The following is a 27,913-nucleotide window of genomic DNA, read 5'->3' on the forward strand; positions in this document are numbered from 1 at the left end:
CCCAAGCCTCTCTACCTGGCTCTTGAGGCTCTCCTCAGGTCACACACCCCCGCCCCACCCCTCACTGGCCCTGTTTCTCACCCTCCTTGAATGTTTTTGCCTGGCTGGAATATGCCTTTGAACTCTGCGAGTGCCTCTCGCTTGCCTGGGTGGAGAGGGCTGTGTGAGTGTGTGCAGAAACCACACACACACACCGTACTTTGCTGCTGCTTTGGCCTCTGTTCTTGCACACCACTGGCATGTGGGCCTCGCCAACAGTCACCTCTTCAACAGCAGCAGCATGCATAGAGGCCCTTGTTTGTGTAGTTGTGCAAAAACTGAGGGCTCTCCAAGGACAGAAAAGGTGCTTTCCGTTAGGGGCAATTGTAGCGATGCATAGAAAGGGGCTGCATGCAGATGGCCCTTTGTCCATTCCCCTAACATTTCCTTCCCTGTTCACTTCTGCATTTTATGTTATCTTTTACATAATGGCAAAGCCGCTTCTGGAAGCCTGGTGAAATCTATTGGAAGTTTAGCACTCGTTTCTGTGATCATTGTTTCTAGAGGAGGAAATATCAGTTTGCAACCCTGTTAACTCGGAAAAAATTATTTTGCAATTCCACGTGATGAAATTTGGGGCCAGTCTCGCAACAGACAGCTCTTTGCGACCGTTTGAAATGCAGCGTGGCATGGCAGTATAGCTATCCAAAGGCTACAGTTCTATAATGCAACAGGTAGTGCAGCATAAAAGGAATGTGGTGTTTCTTGTGTTTGTTTTCTAACATCTGGATTCAGCCAAGGGACACCCCCCCCCCAAACGCAACAGGTGCTCACTTGTAGGAATGAGAGAGAAAATCAGTTTGGCTGACATTTAAAGGCAAACCTACCTAGTCCCCATGTGTCTAAACCAGGGGTTGGCAAGGCTTACCAGATCACTCCAGCAGAGATCCTCTGTGGGCCGGACTGGCACAGCACGATGCCAAAATCATGTCTGCACATGTCTGTGGCGCCGGAAATTGCTTCTGCGCATGCCCAGACGCTGAAAATCATGCCTGCGCAGAAGCGATTTCGGGAGCTGCGGAAGAGAGTCCCCACGCCACGCTGCACTGGTTTAGCGCAGCGTGCGGGGACTTGCCGAGTGGGCAGCTTGGCTCGGGGGCAGCTCACAGGCCAGTTAAGCGACTCTCATGAGCTGCTTCTGGCCCATGGGTCTTAAGTTGCTGACCTCTGGTCTAAACAAAGCCAGCTATTTCCCCCATCCCGAATTTCCACTTCTCAGAATTTTGCAAAAAAAAATCTCCTTCTAATGTGCATGTGCAAGAATGCATATATTAGGGGAAAGTTTGTGTATAAATACAAGCATTCATGAACATGCATTATATCAGGAGAAACTGCCTGCAAAAAAAAGCAGACACATTTCAATGAGGATTTTTTAATTTCGAAAATCGCAAACCAATGTGGAAGTGTGGAGAGCTGAATTTTATACTGGGAAAATGAGAAACTGAGATAAACCTAAACTGGCAGATTAATCTATCCTTCCTTGCATGCAGAGGGATTTTGGACTATTGGTGTCAGGACAATGAATGTGGCTATTTGATGAGGGCGGGGGGAGTCCTCTTGTCACATGCCCATTGGAAGCAAGTTGTTGTTGTTGTTGCTGCTGCTGTTGTTTAGTCATTTAGTCGTGTCCGACTCTTTGTGACCCCATGGATCAGAGCACGCCAGGCACTCCTGTCTTCCACTGCCTCCCGCAGTTTGGTCAAACTCATGCTGGTAGCTTCGAGAACACTGTCCAACCATCTCGTCCTCTGGCGTCCCCTTCTCCTTGTGCCCTCCATCTTTCCCAACATCAGGGTCTTTTCCAGGGAGTCTTCTCTTCTCATGAGGTGGCCAAAGTATTGGAGCCTCAGCTTCACGATCTGTCCTTCCAGTGAGCACTCAGGGCTGATTTCCTTAAGAATGGAGAGGTTTGATCTTCTTTGTAGGAGTTATCTCTGCCAATACTGATAAGTCTTAAGATGAATGCCTTTGGCAAAATGCAGCAAACCTATCTGATGACTGCATGAGTGGGCTTGAATGGTGGAACAGTACTTATTTATTTTTCTGTTCTAAAGTGTATCCCTGATGGTTGGTGGGCATGTGTTTCAAGATAGCCTAGTCATTTTGTCACAATGTACAGAGAGATCAATATTGTTATCACTCCCCTCTTTGTGTAAATAACTGAGATACATGCTGGAACATTCTCATATGTATATCGTAAATGCTGCCTTTCCAAAAGCAACTGAATCCTGGGTTTTCTGCTTTGCTTTCTAACCGCTCTGGTGACGATGCTTTTGAAAACCGATATCCAGGATTTAATGGGCCCTTAACAATATTCATGGGAAGAAGGAACAGGGCCAAAAAAAAAATTAGACAAATGAAAGAAAAAGAATAACTGATGCAGGATATAAATCTTTTTTTTAAAATCCTCCAAGGTTTAATGATAATGACAGTTTTTACAATGAAACTGTGAAACAGACTGCGTGGAAAGTGATGTTTCTCATTGGAAGTTTCTCAAGCAGAAGCTTGAGGACCACCTTTCAAGATTGCTGCAGCAGTCAGCTTCCAAAAATAAACAGTGGGTTGGTTTAGTTGACCTCTAAGTTCTCTTGCAATTCTATGCTTTACTTTCGAGTAGTCCAGCTGATTTGCTGGAAATGCAAAACTATCGCTTCTAACCCTCTTAAAAATGCCACCCAGATTTCAGCACATACTTACCGGTATTTAAGTCTTAGTGGTTCAGGCGGCTCTTAAGTGTGCATATTGGCCTAGAATAAAAGAAAGCACTGGTTCCAATGTGACAGCAGAAACTACTGGGCATGTGTGACGGCAGTATCTTTGAGATGTTCAACTTTTCCCCTGCAATGATGGAGGGAAAACTAGGCACTCGTTTGAGCCCTTTGCTTCCTTGAATAATTTAAGCATTCAAATCCATATTTAATGGATAAGTTCTTGTTCATCAAGACAGTAAAATGAAGAAAATGGATCCTGGTGGTAAAAAAGAGAGAAGAAAATCAAAGTTCTGGTCAGATATATTCCCTCTAGGAGAGATTAATGTGGGAAGGAAGGATATGAAAGAATAAAGGCAAGAGATGAGGGAAGGAGGCAGAACAATAAGGAGCCTGCTGAGGAGAAACTATAGTCATTTCTTCGCTCTCCTTCCCCATGTTTCAATAAAAAATATATTGCATTTTCATTCCATCCTTCTTCCAAAGGGCTCAGTGCCCCCCCACTGGATCTTCCCTGACAGCCCTGTGAATAAGTTTGGGCTAATAAACAGCAATAGTCTCCAGGTCTTCCTGATGGTTTCATGGAGTAGGGTCTTCCAGCGCCAACATTTATTTTTTGCATTTATTTTATTGCATTTATATCCACCTTTTTTTGTACAAGGAGCTCAAAGTGGTGCACACAGTTCTCCGTCTCCTCATTTTCTCCCCACAACAACCCTGTGAAGTAGGTCAGGCTGAGAGGTGACTGGCCCAAGGTCACCCAGTGAGCTTCATAACCAAGTGGGGATTTGAACCCTGGTCTCCCGAGTCCTAGACCAACACTCTAACCCCTGCACTACACTGGCTCCTTATTCTAAAGGCTACTTCAGCTTTTCCCAGCCTCGGGTCCCCAGATCACCCTCCTGTCCTGTCTTTTCCAGCAACTGGTATTCAGAAGCAAACTGCCTCCGCCAGTGGGGGTACAACATAGCCTGACCATGGTGGTCCACGTATTGGTAACCTCAAGGCTGGTTTACTGCAATGCACTCTGTGTGGGGCTGCCCTTGGGTCTGGTTTGGAAGCTCCAGCTGGTGCAGAATGCAGTGACCAGACTGCTGGTGGAAGTTTCTGGCTGAGAACATGTAGCAGTGTTGTTAAAACAGCTGCATCAGCTACCCACCTGCTACCCAGCCAAGTTCATAGTCCTTGTATTGACTTACAAAGTCCTACCGAAAGGGTTTAGGAGGGGAGGATGCATATGGAATTAATTCTTTCCCAAGTTCAGTATGAACTTACCTGGCTGAAACCTCCTGAACTAATGAGCAGGCATGAACCGCAGAGCTATCATTGCCATTTTGCACTTCTCCAAACTTTGTGATGCAGTTCTCTGCTTTAAAAGGTAATGAGATGCATATTAAAAATGTGCACTGATTTAGCAATGCAGCACTTGTGAGAAAAAATATGGATTTTCATGCATTTTTTTTAATTAGAAAAGCAGATTAATGCTATTGGACCAGATGTATAAATGAATGCATTTGAAACTGACCGAGACCAGAGGAAGAATGATAAATCCATCCCCAGAGGTCAGGGCCTGAATTTCACATACAATTCTGAACTAACTGTATTGTTAATTGCAGGCCTCTTTCTTTTTTCACATCAGCTAAACAAGGGTACAACAACACAGCCGAGAAATCTGACAGCTTGGGGGCCTTTGTTCATCCAGACCAGGAAACACCCATACTTCCTGGGCAGAGTGCAAGCATAATCTACAGTTGACACGCCTTTCTCTTTGTCTCCTCCTTGCAGATACACCAAGATGAAAACAGCCACCAATATCTACATCTTCAACTTGGCCTTGGCAGATGCCTTGGCCACTAGCACACTGCCCTTCCAGAGTGCTAAGTACCTGATGGAGACCTGGCCTTTTGGGGAGCTGCTCTGCAAGGTTGTCCTCTCCATTGACTACTACAACATGTTTACGAGCATCTTCACCCTCACCATGATGAGCGTGGACCGGTACATAGCCGTCTGCCATCCAGTCAAGGCCCTGGATTTCCGGACCCCAGCAAAAGCGAAGTTAATCAATGTTTGCATCTGGGTTCTTTCGTCTGTCATTGGGGTGCCCATCATGATCATGGCTGTCACCCGATCTCAAGGCAAGTGTCTTGTTGCCACATTCCAGTCAATTCTTCTTTGTGTGGGCTTTGGAAGGCAGAGACACCACTTTCCTGCTCTATAGCCAGTGTGGTGTAGTGGTTAAGAGCGGTAGTCTCGTAATCTGGGGAACCGGGTTCGCATCTCCGCTCCTCCACATGCAGCTGCTGGGTGACCTTGGGCCAGTCACACTTCTTTGAAGTCTCTCAGCCCCACTCACCTCACAGAGTGTTTGTTGTGGGGGAGGAAGGGAAAGGAGAATGTTAGCCGCTTTGAGACTCCTGAAGGGGAGTGAAAGGTGGGATATCAAATCCAAACTCTTCTTCTTATTCTTATAAACCACAGCCAGAGATGCCCATAAGGCTGTACATAGATGTGTGTGATTTTATCAGTGAGTCTGCTGTAAAAGTTCCCTCACCACATTTTGGACACACATAGAACCTTCTGACTTGGACTAAGCTTAGGGAACATTGGATCTTTCCATTTTCAGTGGAAGGCATATTAGCACAGCACTGTTTCAAGCATGAGGCAACCTCCCCACACCACAATACTAATTGGCTAGTCCCTGTGTCAGTCATGAACCTCCTCCGACTTCTCAGAGCAGTTTTGAAACTGTTCTGCCACAAATAGCAGCTTCTTTCCTGCAATAGATAGAAAATGTCTCCCTCCCCAAAATAGTTCCTATGGGACCTTGGCAGAGGACAAAACAGTGTTTGGTTTTTCAAAAGTTAAAGAACCCTTCCCTGCACACCATATCCCCAGCCTTGTTGCCTATTTAAAACCATATATCACCCATTTAAAGTAAATTCAACCATCTAGTCATCAGGAGGTGGATCTGAAGAACCACCAAGAACAACAAAGCAAAAAAAAAAAAAAGGTAGTTCTAAACCACAGGACACTAAATACTACCACCACAACCTTGTCTAAACTCCAGGAAAAGGAGCTATCTAAAAGCATGGTTTCTGGAATGGGAAATGCAAGTCTCTGTTCCGCCTCAAAGACAAAGCACGTATTGAAAGTCCCAAATTCTTTTCCATCTCAGATTTTGATTCTGAGCCAGAGAAGATTCCCCTACTGGATGTGGGGAGCACAATGAGTCACATGGCTGAGATGGCGAATTGGGAGCGGCAGCTAGCTGGCCAGTTGATTGGTTAAGCTCGCTAGCCCTGCCACCACTTCTCCCTACCAACTTCTGCCCCACCCTGCTGCTTTCCTCCACCCATCATGATAGCCAAGGTGCTTGGAGTTACTGTTTAACGTTTACCTTAAGTCTTTAAAGCCTCTTTGCTAGCAGTGAGCAAGCAAGCAACCAGGCCAGCAGGCAAGTTAGGTTGGAGGAAGCAGCAGGAAGATAGGTGGCGGAGGCAGTTTCAGGAGCTGCAATGTCTTGCACTGACCCTGCCTTTTGTGTGCTGGAGCAGTGAGAGGTAAACTTCCCTTCCTTCCTTGGCTGGCCACAGCCAGAACACCAGAAGAGGGCTGAAAGTCTTTGAAAGATCATGACAGGGAGGCAGGCTTGGGTGGTGAGGGAAAGAGCCTGTAGGCTCACGGAGAAGAGCTTCCACTTGCATTATTGTTGTTGTTGCTGTTGCTGCTGCTGCTGCTGCTGCTATTAATATCAGTAGTAGTATTACTTGTATTATGAATATTACTATTAGTATTAAAAATAAAATCTGCTCTATTCGCTTTGTGAGTTCCAGTTAGTTGATTGAGTCATATACAAGACACTCTTGGGAATACTCCATTATGTTGGCATGAGTTAGGAGTTACAATATCAGCAAGTCCTGATATTCCTACATTTGCTTCAATGAACAGACTGCAGTGAAAATCAGCATATGTGCTGACGGAGCCTTGGGAAATAATGTCCAAGCTGGACACCTCTCTATCTCTGTATCTCCATCTGCTGAATGAAGTCACCTCACTCTCTTCCTCTCCTTTTCCTGCAGGTGGCATTGTGATGTGTCTCCTGCAGTTTCCTGAACCTCAGATCTACTGGGACACAGTCACCAAGATCTGCGTCTTCATCTTTGCCTTCTTGGTTCCCATCTTGGTCATCACCATCTGCTACGGGCTCATGATTCTCCGTCTGAAGAGTGTTCGTCTCCTCTCAGGCTCCAAGGAGAAGGACCGCAACCTGCGCCGTATCACACGCATGGTGCTGGTGGTGGTGGCTGCCTTCATCATCTGCTGGACACCCATCCAGATCTTTGTCATTGTTTGGACCCTGGTGGGCATCGACAAGAAGAACCCCTATGTGATGGCCAGCCTCCACTTTTGCATTGCCCTGGGTTACACCAACAGCAGCCTCAATCCTGTCCTCTATGCTTTCTTGGATGAGAACTTCAAGAGGTGCTTCCGGGAATTCTGCCTCCCCTTCCGGTCACACATGGAGCAGAGCAGCTTCAGCCGTGCCAGGAACACCACACGAGAGCGTGTCTCAACTTGCACTCCTTCTGAAGTCCTCAATAAGTCGGCATGACTAGACATGGACAGCCACAAGAGGGGCTCCCGGGGACGCAGAGTGGATGAACTGCAGTCAGAAGTGACCCAGGTCACAACTACAGAATTTTAGCTGAACCATAGGAATGGCCAGAAGGAAGAGAAAGGCCTGGCCACAAACATTGTGGACTTTTGCAAGTAGTTGCAAATGTTAAGTCCCCCCTACAACCATGAACAGAGAACCCACAAGAGAAGCATCAACTGCAAAGTGATATTTGGGTGTGAATTTCTTTGGTTCTGAAGTGAATTCTTAAGACTGGCATTGATTGAATGTCTTTTACAGGGTTGATGTTTTCTTAATCATCCTGTGTTGGCTTTAAGTAATTTTGAAAAGTTCACTGCACATATCTTTGTTATGTTGTAGATGGTTGGGCCATTGATTAACACATCAGTGTTCATTCTGTTGCTTCATTCATTCATTATTTGCTAGGTATTTTGTAGGGATCTATGGTGGCTCTGTATACTTCCTGGATTACCAGACTGCACTGTTGAAGAGACATCTCAAGTCAGATCACTGACTCTCTAAACTTGCAAGTTGCTCTGTGGACTCTGTGTCCCCACTCAAAAATACACACTGCATTTCTTTTTTAATCAAAGCAAAATGAAACTGGCTAGGGAAATGCCCTGTACAGTCAATTATTTTCCCAGAACACTCCATTCACAGTGATTTGGAGGGGAAATGTTGACTAAATATTAAAACAGTTTGTTCTTCACGTAGATCATGTCCCGTCCCCCCACCGCATCACCCCTTCTTCAATACAAGTCAATGGTGATATCTCCCTCCCTGAGGGAAAAGGGGTTGTATCCCCAAAAATCCAGCAGGGGAGCAAAAGTCCAACAACACAAGGGGTAGTAAGGTTCTTGCTGGAGTGCATTGGCAGTTCCCCCATCCTAGTATTTCCTGCAGAGCCATGCTCTTTCCCCCACCCCTATTACCCCCCTATGCTTACTACTGTATCCACTCCAAAGGGGGAACCAGTTCAACTATCATTCTGAAATTTGGTGTGCTTCATCCCCTCATAAAGGCAGAATATCCCTGCAAATTGCATCACATGTTGGCAGAAAACAAAATACATTTTCTTTCTTTTCTAAATCAAACTTTAAAAGTGTCATTCACACACACACACACACACACACACACACACACTAAACCCTAGTACACTAAACCCTGGTTGTATCTCCTAACATTTGGCTGGCTTAATCCACTCTGGAGGAACTAACATGCCTGCAAATTTCATCCACTCATATGAAAAGAAATATATAGATTCCTCATTTTAGTGAAGATGGGGGAGCTTCATTCTCAACAAATATAATTTTGTCTCAAATTATGAGTCAAACTGGAAAACTACAGAGTGGCTCCAAAACAGACTGAGCTGCTTCCCAAAGCTACAGATAAAAACTGAATCTTGTGGCCAGTGTTTTGATGAGCCAATATCAAACTCCACTTCAGCAGATAATGGAAGTACTGAAGTGAGGAAGTACAACATGTTGCATAAGATACTGTTTTTGTTTCATTTTGTTTTTTCATGAACATGGCACTGGCTACCAAATTTAAATTCACTTATTCATTCAGAGGAACAGATATTTGATTTTGATTTGCAGATTTGAAACAGTCAATTTATTCCAGCTCTTGCCAGGCAAGGAGAAGGGAATGCCACAGTACTGGGAAAGGACTCTAGACCTCAGCTGGTAAGAGCTTAATCACAAAGTAATCAGTACTGCTCAGCAACAGAAATGGGAATGTTGTGGTTTTTCATTGCTCATCTGTGTTATTACAGTTTTATCTCTCTGTGATAAGCAAAAATTGGTAAACCCATTAACTTGCTTCTCTAATATGAGCTGCCCTTCTAGCTCTGGGAAGAGGACCATGCACCCAATTGAACTCTGGATAGGGAGACAGAAATGAAAAGTTGGTGGCACCTTGTGCATGGGTTACCTTTGGATCCTCCTCATAATCAAGAGCAAGTTGTACCACTGCAGGGAGAGTCACTCTTTATCCTCGTTGCTCCACTGTGCCAAAGCAACACAAATCCAAGGAAGCCTGCAAGTTCAAATCAGGATTCTCCGATAGCACAAAAGCCTTCCTTGAATTGCGAAGGCTCCCTTCTCTTTTGTATTTTCCTTGCCGTTCTGACATTGGAACCCTGGGGAGCCAGCTAAAGCCTTGCTACATCCGCTCAGGAACTCCAGCAGCGAAGAAAGACACACATTGAACTGCCCCTTATTGTACATATCAATGTCCCAGGAATGCCCCAGCGTTACATGGGCAGCAGTTCCTGCGTGAACAAGCTTTGGGACATCAGCAACTGAGGCCTGTGTGTCATTTTGGTGTGTCTGGTGTTCAACTGCTTTCTGCATTGTTGTTTACTACTGCCTTACCCCCATGCAAGTCAGATGGCCCCTCAGCTTCCCCAGTGTGATATCTGACCTACTTAGGTCACAGCGTCTGGAGTGGGGGGTGGATTGGTGGCAAAACACAAATCTAGACAAGGAACATTTGTATTTCAACAACAGAACTGACTCAATAAAAGGGGTCAATGAACTACAAAGTATTTGCTATTTATTTCATTTTTTTAATCTGCCATACCTCAAGGATTTAGTGCAGCACCCCAGAATCCTGTTTTGCAATGCTCATCATTTTGCATCCCATTAGGTAGGCACAGTCACAGCAAGTGCAGCAAGGTAGTGAACCTTTTTCAGACCAAGTCCTACTTTCACCTTGTGGAAACCTGTTGGGAGCAGCACTCCAGTAGTGGGCAGGATTGAACCCAAATGTGGACTGAGGCACAGACACAAAGCTATTTCCCATGGAAACGGTGTCATGTCATTTCACTCAGGTGTCACTTCCCATTTTTGGCATAGATTTTTTTTTCAAAGTTTGTAAAATAAAGAAATAAAAATGATCTCCAGCAAACTTTATTTATTTGAAAACATTTATAAATGACTAAATTTTAAAACAAACAAACCTCTCGGTGGTCCTGACTGCAAAAAAAGGACTCAGCAGCCGCAGCAGAAGAATGTAAATAACACCAATGCACAGCTGAACTGCAAACCCTGTCTTGCAGTTATTCACAAACCTCAAAATTCAAAATGCAATCGCACTTTAAAAAAACAAAACAAAAAACCCCTGCATGTATGCAACTACAAAATGGGTTAATGGCTTTCTGTAAATTTATTAGGAACAAAATTTTCTCTCCACACTGAGAAGCTTCCCCCTGTGCTTTGATCTCCTCAAAGCAGATCTTCTCACGGAGGAAGGAGACAATTGCACACTTTGCAGAACATCCAAGCCCCTTTTCCCTTTCTGCTGCTCCCTTCTAAACAGTAGGTGTGCCTGAGGGAATTCAGAGGGCCTGAGGACATGCAGGTGACATCCAGCCTCATGTCCAGAGGCTCTCCACCCCTTCGGTATAGTCACAGTTGCCTGACTCTACTTGCCATGTCCAGTAGTCAGGGCAGATACAGGCACAACAGGGATAATCAAAAAGCTTACAAATCCAGGCAGCCTGATCAGCACCTCGGAGAGCTCCCAGTGAGTCTTGGCTGGCTGAGGATGCTTCTTTCATTAAACAAGATGAGGAGAGAGGGACACCACAAGGAGCTGGAAAAGTCTGAGGGCTTAAGATGGCACACAAGGCTTGTTCAGTTTGTTCAGTTTTAAAGCACATTGGACTCCTTAAAGCAGGCATGTCCAAAGTCCGGCTGTTTTAATCCGGCCCCTGCGGCAGTTTATTTCCTGGGGTAAAATCCTAAAAAAGGTCACCCAACCAAATGCTTACATCTTCAATGTCTGGGATTATGTGCCCACAATCTCTCACTAAAGCTCAGATTGGCTGCTGGCCCCTTGACTGCAGGAAAGAAGATTCCACCTAAACATTAGGAAGAACTTCCTGACAGTAAGAGCTGTTTGACAGTGGAATTTGCTGCCAAGGAGTGTGGTGGAGTCTCCTTCTTTGGAGGTCTTTAAGCAGAGGCTTGACAACCATATGTCAGGAGTGCTCTGATGGTGTTTCCTGCTTGGCAGGGGGTTGGACTCGATGGCCCTTGTGGTCTCTTCCAACTCTATGATTCTATGATTCTATGATTCTATGACCTTTCCCTAGAGACTTGCCTGATGCAGTCACCAAAGTGTAGGAGTCACCACCAAGTCACACTGAGAGAGAAAGTTGCTATAGCAAACATTATTCTCTCTCTAGACAATGCTGTGCCACCTAAAAATCACCTTGTGTGAACACCAGCTCTGTACTCAGATAGTCCATTTGTTCATCCAGAAGCAGGTGGTGTCTGGGCCAGATGCATTGCAGTCTGCAACAGCGCTGCATAAATAAAAGCCACAAGTCTAATGAGCTGTCAGGGACCATGCTGAGGAGGGCAGCACTGAGGAGAAATGGTGGGAGCCACCCCCCCCTCTCTGCTTCTGATTCTGATCCGGAATCTTCCCAAGAGCAGGAGGACAGTATAGATTTGGAACAGTGGTTTGCAGAGGGACATAGTTCAGAAGGCAGAAGCTGGGATGTACTGGATGGGGAACAGCTAAGAAAAGGAACACTGGAAGAGGGAGGCTTAACAGGTTCACAGTCTCTGGACAGCATTCACACACACACCCCTTCTTCAAAATCAAGGAGAGCTCAGAAAATGGCAAAACAGAAAGCACAAAGGGTACAAGCTCAGATTACAAGACATAAAGGTGACGTAGATTAACAGGGACGACAGGGGATGGGTTGCTTAATTGGGAGCACCGCCATTTCTAAGAGATGTGTTCTTTGTTCTCTCGCTGTGATTATTAAAGTTTCTAACTGGTAAGAAGACTCATTTTCCTTTGTTCTGCTTATCTACTGCCATGAGAGAGGAAGACAATTCCCTGAAACCTGACACTAGCCCACATCCTGTCCTCACAGTGGCCAACCAGATGTCTGAAAGCAGGACCTGAATGCAACAGCTAGGGTCAGATGGACCCATTAAAGTCTGGTCTGTCCTTGTTCTGCCTAGGAATGTAGCAAAGTCCACCCCCTTCCATTTCTCTGCTGATTTTAAAGTGGAAAGAAATGTGAATATGTAGAAATATTAAGGTTTTTGTTTTTTAAAAAAGTACTTACAAGGTGGTTCAAGGGCTAAAAAAAACTGCCTTTGTATAGCAACATTTTTTCAAAAGCTGCTGAGCAGGTCACCCAGCTGTCAAGAGCCTCAAGCAACTAGCATGAAGGGCTCCTTTCCACTATGCACCTTGAATACAGTACAGCAGGGCAACTCACCTGTAAACCACATGATGCCATTATGATGTTGCATGATTGGCAGGGGTTGTCCCACCCACCTATCAAAATCTCTTTCATGGAGTTCACAAGCACCCAATATCCATGGGGTCTTGAGTGCTTGGGAACCACAGCACAGGAGGCATTGCCAGCCCTATGCTCAGTGTTTTGGGAACTGCAGCTCTCAGGTACCTCATAAAGGGATCCACAGGGTTGTGGATTCTGAAGGGGACTCATAATTCAATCTGGGTTGTGATCCATATCTGATTCATATCAGGTGAGTCTGCTTGGGAATCCAGCATTTGCAGATTCCTCCTCCATTCCAAGCAACATCACTCTCTTCCTTTGTGATTCCCAACAATTGTTATTCGTTTCACAAAGGTGTCTCTGCACCTCCCCCCAGCTCTGGTCTCTCCATGGTATCTCTTCTCTTGCTTCCATAGAACATTTCAGATTGAGAGGCAGAAGGGAAACTTGTATTTGCAAAAGCACACCGATTCCACTGAAAGGATAGTTGTTCACTTCAGCCCACTCACAGAAGCTGGCATTCCTGAGAGCAGATGCATCTTGCTGATGACTGAGGACTGCAACATCAGGAAACAATTTGCAAGAGTAAATGAGACATCACAGGCACATCACCACAGATGGAGCCATCCAAGCACATCAGATGCAGCACTTCTACAGTAGAGTCTGTTCATACATTCAGCTCCCTACCAAGTGGAAAGAAATCAAATGATCTGCAAGCATGCATGAAGAAGCCCTAAGCATCTCAAAAACCTGGAGAAACCCACATGTCTGTTTTCCTGCTAGCATTATACTGACGGGCTCCATTACACTGATGAGTTGCATGCATGACCCAGATTCCCCACCCCCAATAGTCCACATGTACAGACTCATCAAAGGCCTGGCCTACACACACAGCAGAATGAGCTAGAAGAGATTTGAGGTGGTAGAATTAAAGCTGGGCTACAGATTGAGCTCAGATTCCCCCCCCCCCTCACTTTCAATGAGCGAAAATGAAGATAGCAACACTTTTTTGAGGTCATTTTTGTTGGGGAAGCTTCCCTTTTTTTATAAATTTTTTATTAATTTTCCAACATAAATTGAGACACATCACAACACACAATACATAAACAAACAAACAAACAAACATATAAACACGTATAACTTCATAACCTCTTTTTCTTGAGCCAAATTTCAACGACTTCCCCATGCCTCCCTTTTCTGCATCCCTATTTCAAACTTTTTCAGCAACCCCTGATCTCAATTACTTATGATTCACTTTCTTTAATCGTTTTTCTCTTACCCAATCATTTACCGCTGCAAATCTGTTTTACATTACCCATGGCATTTTAGCACTCGTTAATTTTACAACAGTTCTTAAGATAAAGTTTAAATTTCTTCCAATCTTCTTCCACCGTCTCTTTCCCTTGGTCCCGGATTCTGCCCGTCATCTCCGCCAGTCCCATATAGTCAATCACCTTCGTCTGCCACTCTTCCAACGTGGGTAGTTCTTGTGTCTTCCAATACTTTGCTAAAAGGACTCTTGCTGCTGTTGTGGCATACATAAAGAACGTCCTATCTTTCCTTGACACCAATTGGCCTACCATGCCCAGGAGAAAAGCCTCTGGTTTCTTATGAAAGGTACACTTAAGAACCTTCTTAATTTCATTATAGATCATCTCCCAGAAGACCTTAATCCTTGGGCACGTCCACCAAAGGTGATAGAAAGTACCTTCAGTTTCCTTACATTTCCAGCATTTATTATTGGGCAAATGATAGATTTTTGCAAGCTTGACTGGGGTCATGTACCACCTATAAATCATTTTCATAATATTCTCTCTTAAGGCATTACATGCCGTAAACTTTATACCGGTGGTCCATAACTGCTCCCAGTCTGCAAACATAATGTCATGACCAATGTCTTGTGCCCATTTAATCATAGCTGATTTAACCGTTTCATCCTGTGTATTCCATTTCAACAGCAAGTTGTACATGCTTGACAAATTCTTAGTATTGGGTTCTAACAGTTCTGTTTCTAATTTTGATCTTTCCACCTGGAAGCCAATTTTCCTGTCTTTGTTGGGGAAGCTTCCCATTAACCTCAGGCCTTATAACTGTGCTTGGCATATGTGTTTTTGCAAGCAATTTCTCTCTAGCTGAAGTCCTATTTGTACATTATTTTCACTCTGATACTCACTTTTGCATGCACTTTTCACTAATCTAGACATTTTGTGCACATTATTTGGTCGAAGAGCTGCATTGCAAGTGTGAATTTTGAAAGAGAGTTGTGTAATCAGTTCACTTACTAGCTCAGGAAGTGTAATATTTTTTGCAGGTTTGCATTAGATTCCAAGCTGAATTTTCTCTCCCATCCCTAGTCAGAAATCAGGAGGCTGATGGGAGGGGAAATGGTGCTGTTTTCCAGCTACTTAGCCTCTGAATAACATCAACACTGTAATTGCTAGAACTGTAAAATACATCGTGGTGGCAGCACACACACACAAAAGCACTGGGGATGAAGTCAGGCAATCTTTTCCCCAAATCCTTTCAATTCTAGTTGAACAAAATTTTGCTCAGCTCTATATCTGATTAAAAAAAACCACACCTTTGGAAGTCCAATGTACTGTATTTTTCACTCCATAAGACGCACTTTTTTCCTCCTAAAAAGTAAGGGGAAATGTCTGTGCGTCTTATGGAGTGAATGCGTTGTCCCTGGAGCCAAATTGCCCAGGAGCAAAAAGCAGATTGTGCTTTATTTTTTAGAAAGAGGGAAGTGGGTGTTGAAACAAATCCACTGAGCAGCTGATCAGCAAGTGATCGGGAGGGAAGATAAGGGACTCTAGCGATAAAGGAGGCTGCCTGGGAGGTGGGAGGTAAAGACAGCGAACTTGCAAGGAGAGGAGACAGGAAGATTAAAGCAATGAGGAGAGAAATTAGAAGAAAAGGAGGAGCAAAAAAACTGCTCCATCTAAGGAAAAGACACTAAGGCAAACAAGAGGGAAGGGGGTGTCGAAACAAAGCCGCTGAGCAGCTGAGCAGCAAGGGATCGGGAGGGAGATAAGGGACTCTAGAGATAAAGGAGGCTGCCTGGGAGGGGGAAGGTAAAAGCACATGGATCCTCAGGATTTTTGCACTGGGTCACCCCAAATTCACCATCAGATCACATAGCATGTCCATGGCTACAGCCTGCACACAAAAAACACGCACCCACTGTTTCGTGAGGCCGCAATGGCGCAAAAACCTGGTTACAAAGCACGGATCCACATGGATCCTCAGGATTTTTGCACTGGGTCACCCCAAATTTACCATCAGATCACATAGCATGTCCATGGCTATAGCCTGCACCAAAAAATCACGCATCCATTGTTTCATGGGGCCGCAATGGCGCAAAAACGTGGTTACAAAGCACAGATCCACATGGATTCTCAGGATTTTTGCATTGGGCTACCCCAAACTCACCGTCAAATCAGATATCATGTCTGTGGCCACAGCATGAACCACAAAAATCATACATCTACTGTTTCATTCAGAATATTTTTTTTCTTGTTTTCCTCCTCTAAAAACTAGGTGCATCTTATGGTCCGGTCTGTCTTATGCAGCGAAAAATACGGTAATTGCCATAACTCCACTGGCAGAGTTTAATTGATGCAGTTTAACACAGCAAAGTCTCTCTGCCCTGGAAGGTTTATTGTGTATTCCAAACAGATTGTGCCCACTTTCTTATTTTCACCAGCTCTAAAGCAAAACACCAACCCTCCTTGATGCATTCTTTAATAACTAAGCTCTTTTCTCAGGCCTGTTGAATCTCTGTTCCAAAAAGATGCTTTTAAAAAACAGTACATATAAAAACCCACAAAAGATGCAGCCGCTAAGCTGTTTCAGATGCTCTTAGAGATAAAAGCTTTTCTTTCACCACTTCTGTCACCCAGCACTTTTAGAAACAAATGCAGAATGCCAAAGTTCCCTCCTCCACTGTTTTAAAGGAAGACCCATAACTCCAGTGCATGCTTTGTGTGTACAAGGTCCCAGCTTTGGTTCCCAGCACCTGCCTGTCAGTGTAGGCTACCCATTGTTAAATGGACCAACAATCTGATTCGATATAAGACAGATTCCTATATTTCTGTCCTTCATGAGAAGTTGGAATTAAGTGTGAACAAGCAGGGCCTGCCCCAAAATGTTGGGAGTGTAGACTGTTCATGTTCAAGATTCCAGCCACTCGGCTAGCCATGCCCTTTTCAGGCTACTCCATTCCATTCACCATACCCCGCTTTCTGTTTTTCTTCCACCCAATCCCAATTATACATATATAACACAGATTATTTTAGAATAGTAAATAGAGTATTTGTAGATTCCATTGTATTACACAAGGTCCTTTGAGAGGGCTATAGCCCAAAATCTTCCTGATGCAGCACATGTGGAAGGTGCTTATGTGTCCCTCCTGGTGGTTGTAAGTTGCCCACAACTCACTTCCATAAAGCAGCAAGCTCAACATGAAAGCCTAGTAGACCTTCATCTTGGTATTGGACATTAGCATCACATTCCCCCATACCCTTTTGGAGAGGCAAATCATTGCCGTAGCTGCCTTGCCAATAGGCTCATCCAGCTCAGCGTCGATGGAGAGGTTGTTGGTTATGGTAGGCAAAATCATCTACCACCATAATACCCTAAACGGCCTTGGCCCAGTATACCCAAAGGAGCATCTCCACCCCCATCGTTCAGCCCAGGCACTGAGGTCCAGCACTGAGGGCCTTCTGGCGGTTCCCTCCCTGCGAGAAGCGAGGTTACAGGGAACCAGGCAGAAGGCCTTCTCGGTGGTGGCACCCGCCCTGTGGAACGCCCTCCCAGCAGATGTCAAGGAAATAAACAACTATCTGACTTTTAGAAGACATCTGAAAGCAGCCCTGTTTAGGGAAGTTTTTAATGTTTGATCTTTTATTGTGTGCCTTGTTGTTGTTGTTGTTGTTGTTGTTGTTGTTGTTGTTGTTGTTGTTATACCATAATACCACTTTAAAAATGGCTGCCCACAAAGAATTCTGGGAGCAGGTAGCTTGCAAAGGGAGCATTGTTAGGAGATCCCTTATTCCTCTCACATAACTACAATTTCCAGAGTTTCCTGGGATTGGTTGTTCAACCACTATGGGAATTGTAACTCTAGGAGAGGAGTCTCCTAACAACCCTCAGCACCCTTAGCAAACTACAGCTCCCAGAATTCTTTGGGGGAAGTGGTATCATGGTGTTTTAAATGTATAGCATGGATATGGCCTCAGTACAAGCACTTTCCCTATGTTCCTCTGCTGGCTGAGATACCAGTTCCTTTCCTTTGGCTGAAATGCCAAGGACCCAAATGAGACGTACCTTTTCCACATGTGCCCTTACTTTGACGACTGAGCTGGATTTGAGTCTCTCTGCCATTCCTACACAAAGGAGGAACAAGTGCCCATAAAATGAAGGCACATTTGCCGTTCTGTTCCCTAGCCATACTTTATTACCTCTATTCTAATAACGTGAATGGGAAGCCAGGGATTTTAATCAAACAAAACTGTAAAGCAGCCTTGGCCCTAACTCTTAATTGTAACCGAGTAGAAATGAGAAGTAACAGGGCGATAATAAATCCAGCATTTGTGAAGGCACTAATCATTTGCAAAATGCTTCTGGATGAGAGCAGGGAGACGGTTAACTGCACATGGCGATTCCCAAGCCTATCATCAGTTACACAATGTGTCAGGGCTGTAGGGATGCAGCCAGGTTTTGGGTAACCCAAGTCGATGGCAGGCCTGGCATCAGGGGTCAACATCAACAGGCAATTCCCAATGGCCTAAACCAGTGATGAGGAACCTCTCTATCAAGTTCCTCAGGATTCTCCACAGGCCATACCCACTACAATAGGTCACGCCCTTGACAGGCCCTTCTTCACCCTCTCCTTGGGTGTGTCTGTCTGACAGGAATGTCTGCTTGGATGCTGATAATGTCCCTTGCTTGCTTGGATGGTGTCAGGGACTGGGCAGAGGAGGGATGGTGGAGACAACCTCCCCAGCCTGACCCTTCTAGAGAAGAGGAAGACAGTTCAGAATTACAACAGGGGTTTGAGGGAGGTCACAGCTCAGAGGCAGATAGGGGGAAAGTTGGGCAATAATGGGGGAGGAGGAGGAAGAGGGAGCACCGGGGGGGGGTGACAACTGATGGACACAGTGTCTTTAGAAAGCATTTCAGGTCCACCCTCCCCCAGAACCTGGCAAGCCTTGAAAGTAGGAGAGCAAAGATCTCAAAGGCAGAGGGCCCTTGTCAGCACCTGTAGAGGTAATAAGCATGACGAATGAGGAAGTGGGAGAGACGGGTGGGGGGTTTGTGGAGATTAACTCAGGACAACGCCATTATCCCAAGAGGCTGTGTTCCAGGCCTCTCTGTGTAAATATTGAGTAAAAAGCAGATGGTAAGAACTTTTCCTTGTCTTCTACAATCCTGGCAACCCGCTGTGGGACTTGCTTACTGCCGCCTGACAGATGGAGAACAGAGAGCAGTCTGTGGATGTGTGTAGAATCTAGCCTACTGTACAGAGGTAAAATTCACATTTGTTGCTCTTGAAATGTCGTTCAGAAGGGAAGGTGGCTTTGTGGCTTAAAAAGAGTTTTCCCATCCCAGCCTAGGCCTTCAGTGAGTCCCACCCCAAATGCCAACTGGAGCCACCTGGGCTTTGCAGTGCTCTCAGCGTTGGGTGACCCCTCAGTTTTCCTTTGCCCAGCCATGGAAGCAGGGTGGTTCTGGCTGGTATCCACCATTGTAATTTCCCACCATGACTCTGGGGCATGACTTAACATCATTCCAGAGCAATGCTTCACCAGGGAACTAGACACATCCTGGCACTTGACATCTAGACTGTTTTCGCATTTGCTGATGGTGGAGGGTGGGTATGCATGTTGCTCTCTGAATGTTTTGGACTGCAATGGCAATTAGTCCCAGGCAGTGTGACAAATGGTCAGGGAGGGAAGGATGTGAAATTCAGCATCATCCGACAGGTGCCACATCAGCTGTTTTTGCTGTACAGTGGTACCTCGGGTTAAGTACTTAATTCGTTCCAGAGATCTGTTCTTAACCTGAAACTGTTCTTAACCTGAAGCACCACTTTAGCTAATGGGGCCTCCTGCTGCTGCCACGCCGCTGAAGCACGATTTCTGTTCTCATCCTGAAGCAAAGTTCTTAATCTGAGGTACTATTTCTGGGTTAGCGGAGTCTGTAACCTGAAGCGTATGTAACCCGAGGTACCACTGTATACATTTGCCTAGGAATGGACATGCGCAGCATGTGTGGGGAAACTACAACTCCCATCAACCAAAGCAAGCATGGCCAATGGCCAGGGTGATGGGAGTTGTAGTTCAGCAACACCTGGAGGGCCAAAGATTCCCTGCAGTCTTTGTAACACATTGGCTACCCCCCCCTCTAATACCTAGTGTGAATATCCAAAGGCAAAGTGGCCTAGAAAAAGGATGTTTATCTGAGAAGCCGAATATATTATTCATTTCACTTAAGAAATGCATTCAGGAGTGACCTTTCAAGAAAGCGGGAAAGGAAAAACATCTTGAAAGCTTAACCAAACAAGGAAAAGACAAATTGTTTCCTTGTCACTTTCTTTAACCCCTCTTCAATCGCTCCAATCCAATTAGCATTATGATTGGCTCAGTGACAACAGCTGCTCACCAGGAAGATTTTGTAGGCGATTTGCATGTTGACAGTTGGATTTTGTGTACCTTCTAAACCCTGATATTTGCAGAGGCAACCTTCTCAAGTTTTACATTTCAATCACAGCTGGTTGGAGCAATGTGATATCCACACACTCCCCCAAGTTGCCTCACACTCTCCCAGGTGAATGACTCAGGCTGTGTTCACACTCCTGTTTACTGTGCACTCACTGCGATTTCACTGCTGGGTTTTTAATCCACGTTCACACAACATTATCCAAAATGCATACATATCTTGTACTTTGTTATAATATACTGCTGTTTGGTGCATTGCTTCTGGAGCTAGTTTGAGTCCAGAGATATGCAACTCACTCTAAGTGTGGTTGGGATTTGCAGCCTTAGGCATGTTCATTCATTTCAATAGATCTACTCTGAGTAGGACTAGCATTGGCTGCAATGCTAGACCTGCAACTCTAACCCCACTTACTTGTGAGTAAGACCTATAGGATTCAATAGTACACTCGAATGAGTAGATATCACGAGGGTTGCCCGGTAAGCTTACTTTTTCCAGACCTGTATTAACCAGAACCATTATATTTCAGAGTGCGGGCCCTCACAAGACAGTGTGCAAAATAATTGCATAGCACTATTATTAGGAGGAGGAGAAGGAGGAGTAAATTAATAACAGTAACAATTTAATTTATGGATTGCTTCCCATGAAGTCGCTCAAAGTGATTTCACAATCCAATAAAAGCATATTTAAAACAACTGCATATATATATAATAAAACAATTTCAAATCCATTATAGATGCCAACTGGGATAGAAAAGAAAATCCATTTAGAAGGCTTGTTGAAAGTAAACATAAAACTGTATAAACATAAAAACTTGCAACATCAAATTAAAGCCCTTACAATGAGCAGTAGAGCATAATAAAAGCCATATCAAATAAAATTAAAACCCAGATTGAAGCCCCTTAGAATGAGTCAATCAGTTAAAAAGCAAATTAAAGGCAAAACATCTTAAAGGAGCAATCCTCTCTTTATTGGTGCAGGAAATTCAGAAAATGGTGCAAATGCTGGAAGGACAACATGCCATGCGCATGCCCTTGGAAGTCCTCTGTTCTGCTTCGAGAAAACTTTGCTGGCATAGGTGTCTTGCCAGCCAAGCAGGAGAAATGAGGCATGCTGGGGGTGGATGCAGAAAGGCCACCTCCTAACCTTCACAATCCCAGGATAAACTGGCTTCAGTTATCCATGCTCTGAAAGCCTCTGATATTGTCTACTGCAACATGCTCTCCAGGGAGCTACCCTTGAAAACTGTTAGGAAGTACAGTGGACACTCAGGTTGCGAATGTGATCCATGCGGGATGCACGTTCACAACCTGCAGTGTTCGCAACCCATGCCTGCGCACGCGCAGGTTGCGATTCGGCGCTTCTGCACATGCGCAAAGCGTGATTTAGCACTTCTGTGGATGTGCGACTGCCGAAACCCAGAAGTAACCTGTTCTGGTACTTCCGGGTTTCAGAGGTCCGTAACCCGGAAAAAAACTCAACCTGAAGCGGCTGTAACCCGAGGTATGACTGTACAGCCATGTTTCAGTTGACATATTGTTTCAGAAAATGCAAAATAGGTGGGGTTGCCATTAAATGCTTGCCAGTGTGGTCTAGTGGTTAAGAGCAATAGACTCATAATCTGGTGAACCGGGTTCGCGTCTCTGCTCCTCCACATGCAGCTGCTGGGTGACCTTGGGCTAGTCACACTTCTCTGAAGTCTCTCAGCCCCACTCACCTCACAGAGTGTTTGTTGTGGGGGAGGAAGGGAAAGGAGAATGTTAGCCGCTTTGAGACTCCTTCGGGTAGTGATAAAGCGGGATATCAAATCCAAACTCTTCTACTCTTCTTCTTCTAAATGTGAACTGAATCCAATTCTTCCACCACCCCTATCCCACCAGTGTAAGACAGGGTTGCTCTACCTAAGTTCGTTTAAAAGTTACCAGCGATGAGGCTGTGCCTACTTTCTAAGGAAGAGCATTCCATAAATACAAGCAACTGCTAAAATGGCCATCATCCCTACTACTCATCAGCCTCTTATAACTGGGCCAGAGAGCTAACCCTGGGCAAGATATGACATTCCCTCTGCTTATTCATTTGCTTTAATAATAATCCTCCTCCTCCACCATCCAGCCTGCCTCTTCCCCAGCTGTGGTCCAGGACCCTGCAGGCATAGCAAGGCATTTGCTTCAGCATAATTTTGATTTTGATTTTTTGCCAGGTAATTGTTCTCAGTAATGGGAAAGTAATGAAAGGCAAGGCTTGATCTCTGGTGGCTTAACAACCAGCACAGCTCATACCTAAGAGGCGTCTCACAACCTTTCTCTTCCCTTCTTGCCCTCTCTCAGATCCGTGACCTATATGGTAAATCATGTGGTGTCATGAATTTGGCTAGCTTGGTTGCTGCGAATGAGCAGATGGGGACTGGACTGAAAGAGGCATTTCTGAATGAGCATGAATGAAAGAATTGTTTTGCAAAGCAAAATGTGTATGTTAGGGATCGATGCAACCAAATGTGTTGAGAGAAATTTGCACCCAAAGTACTGATGGATTTTCAACCCCGTAAGGTAGAAGAGCTGGCCCCACATCTGTTTTGTCCAGATCTCATGCTGTACCCTGGACGTTCCCAATTCCAAGGGGCAAGGGCTAAAGGGGGGGCGTGGGTGGCACTGTGGGTTAAACCACAGAGCCTAGGGCTTGCCGATCAGAAGGTCGGCGGTTCAAATCCCCGTGATGGGGTGAGCTCCCGTTGCTCAGTCCCTGCTCCTGCCAACCTAGGAGTTCGAAAGCACGTCAAAGTGCAAGTAGATAAATAGGTACCGCTCTGGCAGGAAGGTAAACGGCATTTCCGTGTGCTGCTCTGGTTCGCCATAGTCTGGTTCCCTTAGTCATGTTGGCCACATGACCCAGAAGCTGTACGCCGGCTCCCTCGGCCAATAAAGCAGGATGAGTGCCACAACCCCAGAGTCGGTCACGACTGGACCTAATGGTCAGGGGTCCATTTACCTTTACCTTTAAGGGCTAAAGGACAACTCTCTGTTTCTGGGTTCTCCCCAAGCAAAAGAAGCCAAATTATACAGTAGCAGATGTTGCCAAAGAAGTCCTAAAACATCAGTTTATAACCTAAGGCTTAATCCAAATGAACGCACCATCAAGATGAAGAGGTAGGTGTTTTCTTTTTTAAAAAATTGGCTCAGCTCTAATTACAACTCTCAGTATTAGCCAGCTAAGATGTGCTAAGAAGCCTTGTATAAGAGCATGGACTCAATCTGGGCCCCTGGTTTGGGTGAATGTAATCTGAGCAGGTGGAAAAGAATTAGGAGAGTGAAATGCAGTGAGGCTGAACAAATGCACACATGTGACCTGCACATTGCACATGTAGAGAGCATCAGCGCAGGAAGGTAGTGGCTCCCCACAGCAATGCCAACAGCTTCCCTGCAATAGTTCAGCATGGATAAAAGGATTTAGATGGCTTGATGTCCGGTTGGTGGAAGCGAAGTCCTTTGAGGGATGGGTTTCTTTAACTAGTCCTGAAATGGTTAGCTCCCTCCTTTGCAGCTGCCCCATATCTTCTGGGGGAACCACTATCCCAGCCTTCCCCAATCCTTTGCCTTCTGGATGCTGTGGACTACAACTCCCATCAGCCTCAGCTGTAGTTCAGCATCTTCTGCAGGGTCACAGGTTAGCCACTACTGCTTTAAGTCACCTAGAGCACCTGCTGCCTATAGAATTTAGGGTAGAGACTGCAGATGCCATACCTTGCAAGGTACAAGGACATGCTCACATTCTCATCTTCATCTTCTCATCTTCAAGATTCTTCCCTATCACTACGACACATTGCTAGATGCCATTTTCCATTTGTCAAAGTTTATAGAATTATGCATGGCACAGAGAGAGCGGAGAGAGAGAAACATTTCCCCTTTGTCTCTTGTAACGCTAGAACTCATGGGGAGAGATGAATGTTAGAAGATTCATGGCACGTAAAGAAAAACATTTCTTTCCACAGTTCCTGGTTAAACTATGGCACTCACTTCAGCAAGAGACACAGATGGCCACCCACTTGGATGGCTTTAAAAGCGGATCCGCCTCTGAATACCAGTTGCTGGGTTAGGGTTAGGGGGGGACTCTGTATGTGTGGGATGTGAAACACAAGAGCAGTCAAGTACAACATTCCTAGAGTGAACATGTTTACACATGGGAAGGAATGTTTGTCAAGCCAGCAGGTAAAGTTCCTGTTTCCTTCTGGGCTGGGACAGACTTCCTCTGCATGTGACTAGAAGTGGGTGTGGCCTCACCTGTGCAGGTAACGACAAAAGCACAGGGCAGGGCAGCCATCTCTCTCTCTTTGACTATATGCATCGAAGAAGCAACATCTGCTTAGCCAAAGATGCTCTCTTGGCCTCCAGCCAAGAGAGGACAAAGGGACTGTCTCCTTATGAGATAGTTTCCAGGTGTATGTTGCTTTTCTAAGCTAGGTCTGCCTTCTAAGATCCGACTGTGAACAGAATGTGAGTAAACTCTTTTTTATACTTTTATAGAAGACTGTGTCGTGTCTTATCTTTTATGAGGGAATAAGGGGAAAATACCAGAACAGTTAGCAAGCCTGAGCAAACGCATCCGCTATAAGTTTAAAAGGGGAATGTTACTCTGCTAAATTGTGAAACTTGTTAACACAAGTTGGAAAGGCTATAATCAAACAATATATCCTCTCCTGCATCCCTGAACATTCCCACATGCTCCACTGGTGTACCCACACTGTCTCGACCACCACCGTCCTGCCTGACTCCACACAATCCTGGTAAGCAGCAGCGATATCACTCTGCGGAGGTTGTTGCCAGCCACTCCTGCATAAAACAAAGTGAGAAGTATTTCAGGAGAACTACCTGAAAATGATTCACAGATGGTATTTAACTCCTAGTAGGCTTGCTAAGATGTATAAGACTGAATCAGAAAAGTGCTGGAGGTGCAAAGAGGTTGAGAGAACGTTCTTTCACATGTGGTGGACTTGTAAAAGGGTAAAAGAGTATTGGGAAATGATCCATAATGAATTGAAAAAAATGTTTTAAAGTAAGTACTTTCAAAAAAAAAAATCAGAGTCCTTTCTGTTGGGGATAATTCAGACTGAAATTCCCAGGTGTCATAAAAGGTTATTTATGTATGCTACTACTGTGGCCCATGTTTTGTTAGCCCAAAAATGGGCGAGGTCCCAACCAAAGAAGAATGGCAACTTAAGTTGACAGAGTATGCACAACTTGCAGACTTAACATATAGAATAAGAGAACAAGAAGAACATATGTTTAAAGATTGGAAAACGTTTATTGAATATCAGGGAAATAATTCTGTACAGCTGAAAATGCTGGCAGCATTAAGATAAATTCAACAGTTTAAATAAGTTTTGATGGCTGAAATAATGAAATACTAAATTGTATAGTTTTTGTAAAATATGTAGGGATTTATGATATGGAAAATGAACCATGGAAAGAGAAGAAGGGAAGTTATTAATATTTTAAGGATGTAAAATGAGTATTTTAAATTGTAAAACAGAAAAGTTAATAAAAATTTTATATATATTAAAAAAAAGTGTGAAGGATTTCTTTCCTGTGTATATAAGAGCAAATGCGTATTTGTGTGATAGGAGTGGAGATCAAGAGCTTCTTGGGGCTTGCATATCGCTGCATTGCTGAAGAATTTCTATTACTTCTTTTCAACTTTGAACCTGCAGCAGCAGTATATATTGTATGAATGGAATATCTGTGTCCACTCACAAGGAAATGCCTTTCAAACAGATGCCACTGCAGAAAACCTTTTAGAAAAGCTTATAGAACACAGCAGCCTTTGCAACCATGGTCCTTCTTCTGGATTTCAAAGGCTTTGAGCAATAAACCTTTGTATCCTATTACTGTAGTATATCCAGAAGCTACAAAACATATTTAGCCAGCATAACTAGAATTTAGGACAGATTTACATGAGATTACACGCCGTGCTTCTACTAAAACATTGTAAAGCCACGTAATACCATTTAGCCATTAATGTACATTTTTATTAGCTACCAGTTACAGAATTTGGGCCGTGTTAAAATTATTGCAAATGTGTGTGAAATAAATATGTTCAGTCAGTTTTATTCGGTTACTTGCACTCAGAGATCAGTCAGGGATTACGTTCTCTAGGTTTGGTTTTCCCAAGAAGCAGAAAAACAAAATATTTGAAATGCAAGATAAAAACAGCCTTCCCCAACCCGGTGCTCTCAAGGTGTTATTGGACTACAACTCCCATCAGCCTCAGCCAGCATGAACAATGTTAGCTTAGCACAGGAGCCTCCCAGGCCAAAAAAAAGGGGGGGTGCAGGTTACACCACAATGAGAAAATAGCTTTGGAGATCTTCTCAAGGTTCTTTGAGAATGTGTGCTTGTCAGTGGGCTGAAGAATAAAGGTTGCAAGGAGTCCGTTTGCAAACGCAAAGCAGAAAGGCATAACACTATGATATAATTTTAGTTTAATACCCTGACAATTTAAGGCAGGGAGGGAAAAAAAGTAATTTAAATGCAAATGAAAGCTCTGAGAAAATACAACAGAAGAGTCTGCACCAGCCAGGAACTTTCACTCTCAGTTTAATAAGTCTTTGGAATTTAAGTATTTATTACTTCTGCTATTTCAGTTTATCAAAGCTTTCTGTTCCCTCTCCCCTTTTGCTAAAGAATGCAAAGGATACAAAAGGTGATGAGATTAGACAGAACTGGGATTTCAGTCAATATATATTACTGTCAAGCGACATGATGGACATGCTCACAAAGGAAAATAAGATTATATCCTCCCAGTGTTCAAAGCGAAATACATTGATTAAAAAAATTAAATCATACAAAAATGTGATTTAGTGTCCCCACAGCACTAGTTTCTAAAGTTTTGACTAAGGGGAACATTTTATAGGATTAGTTAATCTCACATACAGAACCCTCTTTACACAGTATTATTCTGCTTTGCAAACCAAATATTTCAGGGGTTTTTTAAAAAAAAACTGTATCTGAAAGCCAGTGAGCTCCTGGCAGTGCTTTGACCAGATCCTTTATGCCTTGGTCAGCCATCACCTGGAGTACTGTGTCTAGTTCTGGGCATCACAGCTTTAAAAGGATGCTGACAAGCTGGAATGTGCTGCGAAGGCAGGCAGCCAAGATGATAGGGGCACTGGAAACCAAGCCTCATCAGAAAAGGTTCTGGGTATGTTTAGCCTGGAGAAGAGAAAACTGAGAGGTGATGTGATAGCCATCTTCAAATATCTGAAGGGCTGTCACATGGAAGATGGAGCAAGCTTGTTTTCTGCTGCTCCAGAGGGTATTCACCCAAACCAGTGAATTCAAACTAAACATTAGGAAGACCTTTCTGATGGCGAAAGCTGTTCAAGAGTGGAACAGATTACCTTGGGAGATGGGAGACTTCCATTAGAAGTCAGTGCTGGGGCCCTGGCAGTTCTCCAAGGCTGTCAGATGTTGATACTAATACTAAATACTAATACTAATACTAATGTAGCACCCTGCTTGTGGTTAACGCTTAGCTGGAATGAAA

General features: G+C 44.4%; 1 protein-coding gene across 1 annotated transcript in view; it reads left to right on the plus strand.

The window, feature by feature from the left end:
- Positions 1-8,341, plus strand: part of OPRD1 (opioid receptor delta 1) — a 42,847-nt gene extending 34,506 nt beyond the window's left edge. Inside the window, exons 2-3 of the mRNA XM_053398615.1 lie at positions 4,533-4,882; positions 6,827-8,341. Coding sequence (XP_053254590.1) covers positions 4,533-4,882; positions 6,827-7,359 — 883 coding nt within the window. The 3' untranslated portion in view covers positions 7,360-8,341. The remainder of the gene's footprint in view (positions 1-4,532; positions 4,883-6,826) is intronic.
- The last annotated feature ends 19,572 nt before the right edge of the window (positions 8,342-27,913 follow it).

Source organism: Podarcis raffonei, chromosome 8 (assembly GCF_027172205.1).
Source record: "Podarcis raffonei isolate rPodRaf1 chromosome 8, rPodRaf1.pri, whole genome shotgun sequence".
NCBI classification, from domain to species: domain Eukaryota; kingdom Metazoa; phylum Chordata; class Lepidosauria; order Squamata; family Lacertidae; genus Podarcis; species Podarcis raffonei.